This window comes from Cololabis saira, chromosome 6 (genome assembly GCF_033807715.1).
Source record: "Cololabis saira isolate AMF1-May2022 chromosome 6, fColSai1.1, whole genome shotgun sequence".
Taxonomy (NCBI): domain Eukaryota; kingdom Metazoa; phylum Chordata; class Actinopteri; order Beloniformes; family Belonidae; genus Cololabis; species Cololabis saira.
This window is the reverse complement of record NC_084592.1, coordinates 30,645,954-30,659,355: the sequence shown is the minus strand read 5'-3', so window position 1 is coordinate 30,659,355 and position 13,402 is coordinate 30,645,954. Positions and strand designations below refer to the sequence as shown.

The following is a 13,402-nucleotide window of genomic DNA, read 5'->3' as shown; positions in this document are numbered from 1 at the left end:
CAAATGTTTTAATAAATATGTGGCTACGACTGAAGAGGAACGCTTTGATCCACACAGCAAAGCAGGTTGGAAGTTTGCTGCACTGATCATGCAGAAATGATTTAGCTCAACTCTTATTCCACTGTCTTTTATATTCATTTTTATGGTGAAAGTGAAGAAAGTACCTGTAAGTGCAGCACCAACACTGCCAATCTGCCCCATCTTTCCTGGTGATTGCTTTTTAAAGTGGCATGCCCTGAACGTTTAAACTAAGCTGTGCGTGTTTTTACTCTAACGTTCCGATCCAGAAACTGGTATGAACACTGCAAATTTAGAAATAAATAAATAGGTTCAGTCAGTGGGATTTTAACCTGCAGGGGTAGGAATGGGCGATATTTTATCGTTCACGATAAACCGTCAAAAAAATTCCTCACGATAAGAATTTGTCATCTCGCGGTAAAAACGATAAATTCCTGTTGATGACGTTTTTGTGTGTTAAATACATGCACAACGTACAGGAAGGAAGGAAGGAAGGAAGGAAGGAAGGAAGGAAGGAAGGAAGGAAGGAAGGAAGGAAGGAAGGAAGGAAGGAAGGAGAGAGCAGGAGGAAAGAAGGAAGGAAGGGGAAAAAAGAAAGAAGGAAGAAAGGAAGGAGGAGAAGGAAGGGAGAAAACAAGGAAAGAAGGAAGGAAGGAAGGAAGGAAGGAAGGAAGGAAGGAAGGAAGGAAGGAAGGAAGGAAGGAAGGAAGGAAGGAAGGAAGGAAGGAAGGAAGGAAGGAAGGAAGGAAGGAAGGAAGGAGAGAGCAGGAGGAAAGAAGGAAGGAAGGAAATTAGCCTGAAAGAAAGAAAGAAAGAAAGAAAGAAAGAAAGAAAGAAAGAAAGAAAGAAAGAAAGAAAGAAAGAAAGAAAGAAAGAAAGAAAGAAAGAAAGAAAGAAAGAAAGAAAGAAAGAAAGAAAGAAAGAAAGAAAGAAAGAAAAATTCCCATTGATGACGTTTTTGTGTAACAAACATGGCGGATCTGAGAGCGAGATAGATTTATAGTTACAAAGGTGGAGTTGAATTGGTATTTTTTTTAATCGTCATTCTTATCGTTATCGGAATAAATGCCAGAAATTATCGTGATACATTTTGTAGTCCATACCGCCCATCCCTATGCAGGGGTGCACCGACACTAAACTTTGCCTGACCACGACTTCATTACTTTACACTCATTTCACCCGTTACCTAACTGAACTAAGTGAATCTACTTGGGTGTCTGGAGTGACAGTCAACTCAAGAACTCCAACAGAACACAGTAACTGTCATCCAGGGTCATGTTAATCTGAAAGTGTCTGTCGTCATGTGTGTGGTATCTGCTCAGCTGCAGGGGGAGATGTAGGCAACTGCTTCAGGTTACAGTGGCAGGACAAACCAATTTAACACAGCTGTGGTAAATCCATACTTAGTTTTCTCCCTGACTTTGGCAGTAGCATGTTGGGACCCGAGGAGAAAAAAGGATTAGCAGTGTCCACCAAAAGCAGTACTTTTGATTTGAACTAGAGATGCACTCGATACTGCCCCTATCGGTTTTGATCTGAGTTCTCAGAATAATAGATCAAAGCAGGCCGATCCAATGACGTTTACAACAACAAACCGCCGCCCGCGCGTGCGTTCCCACATCTTAGACCGAGCTGTCCTAAGGGGGCGTGGCCGTCTCTACAGAGCATCAACACTGAAAATGGGCTCACCGGTATGGTGACACTATTTTACAATGTCCGAAAAAGACAACAAATTTGCAGTTTGCAAAGTATGTGCAAAGGAGATACCCCGAGGAGGAATGTTACAAAAGAATTTCAACTCAAAGAAGCTGAAAAGACATTTGAAAGTTTCTCACACGAAGAAGTATACTGAGTTCTCAATGTTGGCTGTCGCTAAGGCAGAGAAAGAACAGGAGCAACAGCAACAATAGCAATAAAGAAGTACATCATTAGGTAATGGATTCATATGCCTTGACCATCAGCTGCTTTCTATAGAGCGTATGCATTGACATCACTTTCCCATGCCCCCTTACTCGCACTGAGTGGCAAAAACGGCTGCAACTAGTGGAGAAGACGGGACAACAGCCGCTTATCGGCTTAAATTAAAGGCAGTTGGACTTGACAGTGACCCGTATAGTATAGTAGTTACCCGAAGAACCAGTGGTCCATGGACATTAATATTTGGCCACGAATCGAGTTTCCTGATATTTATATGTACTTAATTTTCTACGCCGGGGAAATACACGAAGCAAATCTTGAAGGCATACAAAAGTCTTGACGCTTGGTCCTACTTCAAGGCAGGATTTTTTGTCGAAATTAAAGTGATGAGGACACCGAACTTTATGATTTGACCGTTTAACGTTAGCTACCCAAAAATCCAACATTACCTGATACAAAATGGGAACCGCAAATCCACATTTCGGTGCCTGGAATCCAGTTGTTTCTGTGAATTGCAGCGATCCATTTGTCTTTCTTTGCTTATTTTTCGACAGTCTGTAAAACGATAACTCCGATTTCTTACTAAATGTATAAGTACAGTCGATCCCACAACAGTTCTTTCCCAGTTTGGATGTTTTCAAGTGCTCAAACTGAAAGTTTACGCTGCCACTCAGTCTTTCTGCCACTCAGTCTTTCTGCCACTCAGTGGGCGTAACCCGCTGTGAAGTTGCATCTGTGACTTCATGCGCATTCCCTCTATTGTAGAAGACATCGGGTTTAAACGCGTCGTTAGCTGCTTGCATCCGCGGTACGCGCTGCCGCGTCGTAAATATTTGATCTGATGAATGTCCGCCGGAGTTATACCAGAGTTATACCAGACTATATACAGTCACATCCAAAGCCTCATGCAGGACGACAGTCGTGTCAGTCGCTTCACGAGTGACATCTGGAGTTCTAGTGTGAAGAGCTTCACTCACAAGAGTTTCCCTGGATCACATGCGGCAGATGCTATCGCTAAAGCTTTCGCAAAGCTTTCATAATTCATTTTTATTTTAAGATTTAATTCCTTTTTCCACAGGAAAACTACTATAGTTTACAACTTGTATCAATTCTAAGAGAGTGACATGTCTACTGTGGTCTGTGTGCACTGCACATGTTGTGTTGTACACGTAACTATTGCCAAAAGAAAGCCTAAGATAGTAAGCTACACTTAAATCGTCTCTAGAGTGTGAAATATTGCACTTTGCCCCAGCCTGCAATAAAACAGTGGTCAATTCATTATATTTTCTCATCTCTTCATTTTGATACCTAATTGTCAGTGATCTACATGAGACAACAATATTGAAGAATTGAATGGATTTCACGCTGTGACGCAATATTGGGATCGGCAGATACTGCTTTTGGTGATCGGCGATCGGCCCTCAAAATCCTGATCGGTACATCTCCAATTTGAACCTTATAAACCACATATCTCATATCATCTCATATCTGCTGTTTCCACAAGTGTTTGTGCTGTGGACTGCCATCCAAGGATCCTCTCGGATTGTGAGGGTACTGTCACAGACCCAGGTCAAAGTAAAAATGCCCAGCCATGCCTTTATTACCTCTTCTGACTTCAACTTCACAACATGCCGCATTAACTGTACTTTAGAAAGGTTCAGCACATAACTTTAACACAGATTTTATAAAAGACATATCACATAGGGGGAGGTGGAGTGGCCACTTGGGAATAAAAAAATAATAATAATAAAAAGCACCCATGAAGCCCAATAATAGCAGGTCTGTAAAGACTCTTTTCTTCACTTTTGAATTGTTTCTTTAAAAAATTTAATTTAACTGCTTACATATTTCTTCCAATCTATGAAAACTATGTTCTTATCTCTGTATTTGTTGTAAAGCACTCTAAACTGGCTATGGATATATGAATGAAGTTTCCATGCCTTGCATTTCCTAATGATCAGAAATCTTCAAGCACAGCTGGCATTTCAGCTCAAACACCAACTGATCCTGCTCTGGAGGATCGCTCACATATTGCATCAAGAACAGCCAGATGTGACAAGACACATTTATTATCCCTGTCATTTTCTCACACCCCCTTGGGTGACCAAGGTCAACTACACATCGGTGGAGCGAAGACAGACTGGCATTTGCACACTAATCAGATTAATACATTTGCTGTGTCTATCAACACCTGCTGATGGCAATTAGCTTTGCCGATAAAATGTTCAATGAGACGTGTGAGAAAAACTCAAATTTACTAATGCTTCCTTAAGAATTGTATCTAAATCTATCAACATCTCTTGAACGAGATTAGAAGAGTCATATGGGTGGTGCTAGTTTTTAAAACAACACTTTCCTCAACATGCAAACATTCAACCTGACGGGACATAAAAAAGTAAACTGTTTTTGACAAATGTGTTACTTGCTTGAGTTAATCTGTTACGTAACTCACCAGCATAGCTGCAGGCTATGGCCTCACAAATGTGGATATATATACAGTACAGACCACACGTCTGGACACACCATTGTTTGAATGAGAAGTTGTGTCCAAACTATTGGTCTGTACTGCATATGTAGCAGTAATTAATAAAGGCATATCTCTGTTGTCAAAATGAGAGAAGTAACACGGCAAAGACAGAAATCGCAGGCTTTGTTGGGATTCTTTTGCTTACAGTTTTGGATGGCTATTAAACCCCAGGGTCTAATCTAAAAATTTATTCACATCTAGTCTAGTCACTCAAAACACATTACATGCTGTTCTTCCATCATCTCTGAATATAATTTAATTAAGCATCAGTGTTACAGCTGTTTAAGACACTTGAGATTGATTCAGCCTGTTCAGATATGGTCTCAAATTACTTAATCTTTTGCTTTTTTTGAAGTAATATCTTTACCTTTGATTGTCCTCTTTGCAGCTCTAGATGATATAAATGAAAAGATAAACAATCCTCACCCACAGAGGGCTTTCCTGATCAGTGCACAGAGAACAAGAGACGATGGAGCACGAAACAAAAAAAAAAAAAACATAGCTTCACCCAGGGAATATCAGTTGTAATATCTGGTTCAATGAATATTGAAAAAATATAATAAAACAACAAGCTTGGTTGCTTCAGTAAACTATTAAAATATGTAAGTCTGCCTCTCCAAGATAGAAGCTGAAGCTTATATTGCAAATATACTTAATGGTTTAGGAAAATTCCCTGCTCATGACATAAGAAGACAAGAAGTTGTGCCTTTACTAGTTACGGTCCTGAAAGTTTACCGGTACTTTTTTATGCAGCACAATAACGCTGGATTCACATGGCAGTGTTGCGTGCATCGTCTGCATGAGACTTTGTAAGGGGCGACGTAATCTGTTGCTGAAATTAATTATGCGATGTGTTGCGTTGGTGTCTTAAAAAATTGCAGGATTTTTTTTAACTTTTACCACAACAATGCAAGAGTCAGCCAATCAAGTTGCGGCAACACAGAGAGCCTAGCCAATTAACTCGTAGACGATGGCCTGTCAAACGTGAAAGCAGGTCATGTTGAACTTGAATCAAAGGACAACAGTGCCATCTTCAACCTTTAAATTCACCACTTTGCCTGCATGTTTGATGCATGAAGCAGAATCCACCCAAAAATGAGGGTTAGCATATTGCCTATGGGAAAAAAATTATCCCAGACTCTTAGCACACCCTTCATACTAGGGATGGGCGGTATGGACTAAAAAATGTTTCACGATAATTTCTGGTATTTATCCCGATAACGATAAAAATAATACCAATTCAACTCCATCTTTTCAACTATAAACTACAGTATCTCGCTCTCAGATCCGCCATGTTTGTTACACAAAAACGGGAATTTATCCTTCTTTCTTTCTTTCTTTCTCATTTCCTTCCTTCCTTCTTTTTTACCTTCCTTCCTTCTTCCCTTCCTTCCTTCCTTCCTTCCTTCCTTCCTTCCTTCCTTCCTTCCTTCCTTCCTTCCTTCCTTCCTTCCTTCCTTCCTTCCTTCCTTCCTTCCTTCCTTCCTTCCTTCCTTCCTTCCTTCCTTCCTTCCTTCCTTCCTTCCTTCCTTCCTTCCTTCCTTCCTTCCTTCCTTCCTTCCTTCCTTCCTTCCTTCCTTCACGTACGTTGTGCGTCGATTTAACGCAGAACCATAAATCCGACTTTACACAAAAACGTCTTCAACGGGAATTTATCGTTTTTACCGCGAGATGACAAATTCTTATCGTGAGGAATTTTTTTGACGGTATATCGTGAACGGTAAAATACCACCCATTCCTACTTCATACCTTTAAATACAACTTAGCTATTCTATTCATGTTCTACTCATGTTCTCATGTTCTGGGTCTCTGGAAAGTGCCTAGAGACAACTTCTGTCGTAATAGACGCTGTATAAATAAAATTGAATTGAATACTCTCAATTATTTAACATTTACATGATAATGTCAGTGTTGTTCATGATGGTGAAGAGTAATAAAGGTAATAGACTGTCGTATTCTTTACTACAGAACAAAGGTTAACCCTGTTTAACGACTTCTTACTGGAATATCATCAAACCCAATCCTGCACTCACTCAGGGCTCCAGCAAAACATCCAGAGTTTGAAGATTGAATGATGGAACGTGAGAGGTGAAAAGCGAGAGTTCATTGATGTGTGATTTGAGATTGTATTCGGTGTCTCAAGTGTTATTTAATCCCAGCCTATCAATGCCTGAATTACGCTTATCATATGATGTCATCACTAATGATGACATGTCTAATGCAATCATCAGGGATGACCTATTAAATTTACACCACACCACAATGATCTATTGATCAAGCTCACATTGTGGACTGTAATCAAACTGTGATGAGATACTAACAAATTAAAAAGTACAGCTTTAGTTATCTTATTTCAGAAAACTGGTCTCCCTTTACTTTCAGCAGACCTAAAGCAACTGAAATACACAAATGAGAATAAGAACTGACTTTTCATACATTCTAAACATATATCATGTCAGGAACTGGTAAAAACCTCTTATTTTGGGGTAAACTACATGCAGAAGTTACTCGAGACAGCTGACATTATCTGAAATTAATTAATTTTCTTGCCTTCCACATGTCAAATTCATTCAGTCAAAATGAATCAGATCGATACTTGGCTCTTACCTGAACTTGCAGGCTCCAAGGCCTCCTGCTCCACCTCCATCCCAGGAGAGTGGCGGATGCAGAAACGACTGTCTATCTGGTAGAGCAGGGCAGGACACAGAAACGTGAACTGGTTGGGCGAGATGAGTGAATCAGGATTCAAACCGTAGTAGGTGAGGAGCTGAGTGAGGTTCAAACACTGGAACAAAAGGGGGGGAAAGGAGAAATGTAAATATAAAAGGAAAAAAACCTCTAACCATAAAACAATATAAATGTAGGGTAAAGCTAAGGAATATCAAATCCTGTCCCTTTTAACTTTAAATGTGAATATAAATGTGTAGGTGATATTTTTATTGAACATGATGACAAACAGATGGGAGGTAGAACATGTATTATTCGTCCAGAGTAGTGATGAACCGATTGTTCGGTAACCGAAATTGTTCGGCCGAAAATGGCAAAAAAACACTTTCGGTGTTCAGTGGAATAAGTGGGGAAAAAAAACGAACAATTAATAACGGCGTTGTAAAATAAGGAAATAGACTGGCCGCTCCGTCCCGTAACGTTGCGCACCACATAAATCGTTGGCCAACGAAAAACTAACCCCATAAGAATTTTACCTACCGTAATAGACTGGCCGCTCCCGTAATAAAACGTTGGCCAACCAAAAACTAATCCCATAAGAATTGTACCTAACATTCACCAGGAGGTGGAACCAAAACAACATAATGCTGGGAAATTAAAAAAAATTCATTTTTCTACCTTGTAATTTTGTAAAAGATTTTTTTCTTTGAAAAGCATGCCTAAATCAAATTTATTTGATTTATGCAATGGTGAAAAAATTGGTAAAATAAATGAAAAACTGCTGAAGAACCATGTTCGGTATTGTTCGGTATTCGGCCAAGTGTTTATTATTATTTTCGGTTTCGGTTTCGGCCACAAATTTTCATTTCGGTGCATCACTAGTCCAGAGTTTACTAAAAAGTTTGACTTGTAGTTTAAATGTCTATTCCAATGTCATAAACTCCACATCAGGCCACATCTTAAATCTGAATATTTAGTTAAGAATGTCCTACCTCTTCGTGTTGATGTGGATGTCCGGAGGGCACCGACAGGGCGGGTGTGGTCCGTTCCACTGGAGCCTCTCTCTTATGCTTACGAGAGTTTGTGTGGTCACGTTTGTGCTGATGACCGTGTACATGGTCATCAGGTGGAGGCGCTTTAGACGGTGTATTGTGTGACCGTCGCTGCTCTCTGATCCTTCCTGGTTTTCTGGGCCTCCTGGGCTGGCTCACTGTTGGAGCAGGAGAGGACTGAGGGAGGCGGGGCGGCTCCAGGTGGGCCGAGGGCAGCTGTTGGTGGTTGATGGGAGTCCTGTCTGTGTGCTCTTGGTGATCATGTTCATGATCATCACTGGGATCATTGTGCTCATGGTCATTGTGAGGTTGAGAAGACAGGTTTGTGTGGTTAACCTGTATATGTCGCTGCTCATGTTTGTGCTCTTTGTCATGTGCATGATCATGCTTCTGGCCATGATCATGTGTATCCTGCACATGTCCATCAGAATGTTCATGGTTACTATCCTGCCCTCTACTGTGGTCATGATTATGTCCATGATCATGCCCGTGGTCGTGGTCGTGACCTGTGGGTGTAGCAGCTGAACCTGCAGCAGAAGTCTTGCTGCAGTGTGTGGGGTGTGACCTGGGGTGAGGATGATCATGTCCAGGATGGTGGTGGTCATGACTGTGGCCTTCACTGGAAGGTGAATGTGAATGCTGCCCCTCCTGCAAATCCACCAAGTCAAGGTGAGCTACATGGTCGTGGCCTAGATCCTCGTGACTCACACCAACCACCTTCACTTCTCCTAGACCCAAGCTAAAGAGCAGACTCTGAAATCCCTGGAAGTCTAAGCGGTCCTTCTGGCCATAGCGCAAGAACAGCTGCTGGATATAGAAGCGCTGCTCCTCCTCCTCAAGAGTGGCGTCTTGAGAACTCTTGGGCATTGGGGACACAGTGGCAGCCGTCACGTATGGAGCCTCCGAAATCTGTCGATCGCTGTGGGCGCTGTTATGGTCACCGTGCCGATGTCCACCATGCTGATGGCTGTGTCTTCCATGGCAGTGGTTGCAGTGGTGGAAAAGGAAGGTGAGCACACACAAAACACAGAACTTGGTGTGTATGTGGACTTGCATTGTCCCTTCACTTCTGGTCTCCTGTAAAAACAGAATTTGACTCACTTCATATCATGTGGGGTTGAAACACTGGAAGTATTTTAAAAACAGAAACAAATTTGAGGTTTACTGCTGTCCAGTAGTCAGTAAGTAATTTTAATCTAGCTTTACAAACAATGCTCTGACACTCTGACTTACTGCACAGTAAAAAGGTTAGCAGCAGTTCACATGTAATTTTTCAGGAAAAAAAAAGAAAATCAACAAGAGAATTTGGATAACAAGCCTGAAGACAAACAACATTCAACAAAGCTGCTGCACCTTTATCTTACAATAACAGATCTAATGACTGGATCGGGAAGCATTCTGGAGCACAAAAAACTATCTACTGAGGATTGAGTAACAAATTGCTTGTTTTCTCCCACTTTAAAAAGCCTGAAGCAGCAATATCATTCCAGTCAAATGATCCTCATAAGGTCTCTTGTGAAGCCTGTGGGTGGTTGAAGCGTAAAGGGTGGGGGTGGAAAAAATAAAGAGGGGTCAGATGGAGCATACTGTAGGATAATAGTAAGAGGGCACACAGCACAAATCAGACGAATATGTGTGCGCACACACGCTTCTGGCCTGCAGCTTGTTAGCAAAGCTTATACTGGATTTACAGCTTGCACATCTTGAGGGAACAAAGTAGTAATATATATATATATATATATATATATATATATATATATATATATATATATATAGTGTAGTAAGCAAGAGGAAAGTTCCTCCTCAAAGATGTTGAGACTAGTAACATGATCCGAATCAGAATCAGATATAGCGTACTGAAGGTGTTTGTGAGTCCTAACTAAAAAAAAGCATCAAAATCACATTGGAATGATTTTTTACCCACAACACTGCAAGAAATTGTCAAAGAAAAACTCAGATGAAGAGAGCCGAAAAAACAAGCAACCTTAACAGCAGAACGTCAACTTAAAACATACAAAAAAAACAACACACTTTATAGTTCAAACGTTCTATCCAACAAAAATGTCTACAATCATCCAAGAAAAATTAAACGGCAATCAGCTGCAATGATCAAAGCACATTCACAGTATTGTGTAGCCAGAGAGAACCTGGGCGCAGGACATCAGGGAGTGTTGTGTAGTGTCTGGTTCCGAGACGTTGGCTGTAGAAATTGTGGTTCTTGTGTGTTGTGGATTGGGCTCATCTTGCAAAAACTCATCCGTGTTAGGACTAGTGGACTTGGAAGAAGTTTTGTGAAGAGTCTTAGTGCATGAACTTCTTGAGGGAAGGTCATCGCTACTCAGGAAGGTTGTTGCAATCAATAGGGGGTTGCTTTTTTCTGTAACAACGTTTAACTGGGTTGTATGTCTCCAAGTGGCATCTATACCACCACGAGGACCCAAGAATGCTGCATTGTAATGACATGATCAATACTTGATTGATGTTCTGTACCTGAGGTTTATTTGCATTCTCGATAAAAGCAATACTGTCCCATAATCTCTTGAAGATAATCGTATACAAGGAGCAATGTATAATAACAGCCAATAAATGTTTTCCACTGAATGGATCCAACTAATGTATTCCTATTGATTCCAGTGATACGTTTAATGAAGGAAGCACTTAAAATGTCCATCCATCAAAGCGAACACAAAGCCCTTGGTGAATCGTCAAAGCCTTAATCATTGTCTCAATGACACAAAAAGCTTATCAACAGATCGCTATAAGCTCATAATGAACTTCCCTCTCCAAGATAAGATCAACCATTATGTAGAAGTATTTTGCAGAATTTTTAAAGGACTCTTACCAAATGCAATGTCATACATTAAGTATTTTTTGTTGAAGTTAAGAAAAACAATATTGTCACACCCAAAGTCTCTGGAAACAACACAGTGAAAACAAAACTTTAAATGGTCCAATCAATCCTACTTCTTCACTTACAATGCAACATACAACACTTCAAAAAGGCCTTGAAATTACTATAACGTACTGCAAAGCTGCTTACCTGAAGTTGTGTATAAAATTCAGCCAAACCAAAAAGAGAGTGATGGCACTCTGACCAAGATTACAGACGAGCTGTGATTACAAGCCTACTTCACTGCTGCCAACAAGACACTGTGACCTATGAACCGAACAGCAGATAGGTTGGGGCAAAACCAGGACCTATTTTTAAGAACACACCCTCAAAGTAACAAGACAGCCTGCAGCACTCCCTGATAAGAGTCTTTGTTGAACTTGGCATTTACTTAAAACAAGAGATCCCATTCAGCTTGTGTTTAATTGCATTTTACACATACTAATGTTAAACATAAACACTGGAAAATTATTTTCAAGAGGTTGTTTGTTTTACTGAGGCCACCTGAGCTTACTTTGTGATATATTTACATCCTAATGGTCAAATAAATGAAACAATTAATTTTACAAAGGTGTTTGAGATCTAATCACAGCACAATTGCATTTGCTTCACGACAACAGAAGAAAATAATTCCATCACTGCCATTTAAAATGCAATAAAATACAATGCATGTTACTGAAAACTGTAGGTTTTACCAAAGCAGGAGTTTAACAACTCACACACGCACACACACACACACACACACACACACACACACACACACACACACACACACACACACACACACACACACACACACACACACACACACACACACACACACACACACACACACACACACACACACACACACACACACACACACCAAATTCAGACTCTTGTGTGGAAAAGGTGGATTGTAGAAAAGTTTGAGTCATGACTAGAGATGAGTAATGTGACTGTATGATAATTAAAATTAATCAAACTGCATTACCCTTCTTCACAGGAAGATAATGGCAACAAATGTCCCACTTTTGTCGTAAACAGCTATTCTCCTACATTATTTAAAGTCACACCAAATGTTTACTGAGTAGCCTATCAGGATGATAGGGCAAAACCCTTCTTATTTAAGGAAAACCAGTCTTACATCCTCTTTAAATTCTCCTACCTTAAGTTATGAAAACCGACTTCAGGCAGTGTGGCAGCAGCACAGCTGCTTGTCCAGTGTTACATTGAAAAGTTTCTAAATTAAAAAAAAAAAAAACGAAAGAAAACAAGTATTTCGCATTATCTCACATTGTACTGAGCTGTTCTCAAAAAGCCCTGTAAAGCAAATGTGGTGCGAGAGACTCTGATTCACAACCTATATTTGATAAGACAGTGGAAGAGCCCACCTCCCCACAGACAGCTCTACAAAAAAGGCACAGGAGGCTTTTGTTATTGAGGAAAATTAACCATATATCAACTTAGAGAGAATACTTCCATTTGTTGCAGCGGTAAAACATTGAGAACAGCTCAGCTCTGTTTTCTTGCTAATAGCAAGAAAGAGTGAACTGAAATTGAATATGGAAAAGACAAATTATATTCTAACCTGCTGTGTAATTCAGTTGGTATAAAGATTATAAATGCAATTCACTGCATATTATACGTTTGGAACAGGAATAAAACAAGTAATGTAGTTACAAAAAACAATGATGAAAATAAAAACACATCAAGTGTACAAAAATCACAACCTCTTGGAACCTACTATTAGGTGCTGCTCTGGATGTCTCATTTGATGTTGTATGTATACATTTATGCATGTTTTTTGTAGGCAACATTTCAAAAATATTACACAATTTCCAATATGCTGAAAGGGCAGAGGGGGTAATTTTATCTGAAGAATGACTCCGACCCCTAAGCTCCTTCATATGATCCTCACACGACCATAAACATCCTTTTTCATCTCGGTATCAAGCAGTGTCTGCAGGGGCGCAGACTGAGGAATGAAGCAAAAAAATGCCACTGAGTAGCACATGTTTACTATTATAAAACAAAGCCATACATTTTTTCCAACCAAAAGTAACTGAAAACACAACAACTCTTTATGATTTTCCCAGTATTACAATTTCGCATTCAAACTAAACTTTCAAAGAAAAAAAGAAGTTTCTCAGAGCTGGAATCAGAAAGGATTAGGCCTCCACTTTATGATCCATACTGCTAAGCCATGAGTATACGTGGCCAAAAGTTTCCACTGAGACGATAATGAGAACTAAAAGGTCCGGTTCCACTAGGAGTTCAGGATGAACCTGCCAGACAGGAACCTCTAAAAGGCCAGTTCATGTCCTGTTCTTCAGCGTGTGTCTCCATTAC

At 40.2% G+C, this 13,402-nt stretch overlaps 1 protein-coding gene across 3 annotated transcripts in view; it reads right to left on the bottom strand.

Annotated features, from left to right (window-relative positions):
• The window catches only part of slc39a10 (solute carrier family 39 member 10), a 52,289-nt gene that overhangs the window by 18,291 nt on the left and 20,596 nt on the right, over positions 1 to 13,402 (bottom strand). For 2 of the 3 annotated variants that reach the window (XM_061723925.1, XM_061723927.1), the window contains exons 2-3: positions 8,122 to 9,258; positions 7,070 to 7,247 (exon numbers count right to left, since the gene is read on the bottom strand). In XM_061723925.1, the coding sequence (XP_061579909.1) occupies positions 7,070 to 7,247; positions 8,122 to 9,237 (1,294 nt within the window). In that variant the 5' untranslated portion in view covers positions 9,238 to 9,258. Of the gene's footprint in view, positions 1 to 7,069; positions 7,248 to 8,121; positions 9,259 to 11,221; positions 11,339 to 13,402 lie in introns of those variants that run through there. The other variant, XM_061723926.1, reaches the window with a different exon arrangement.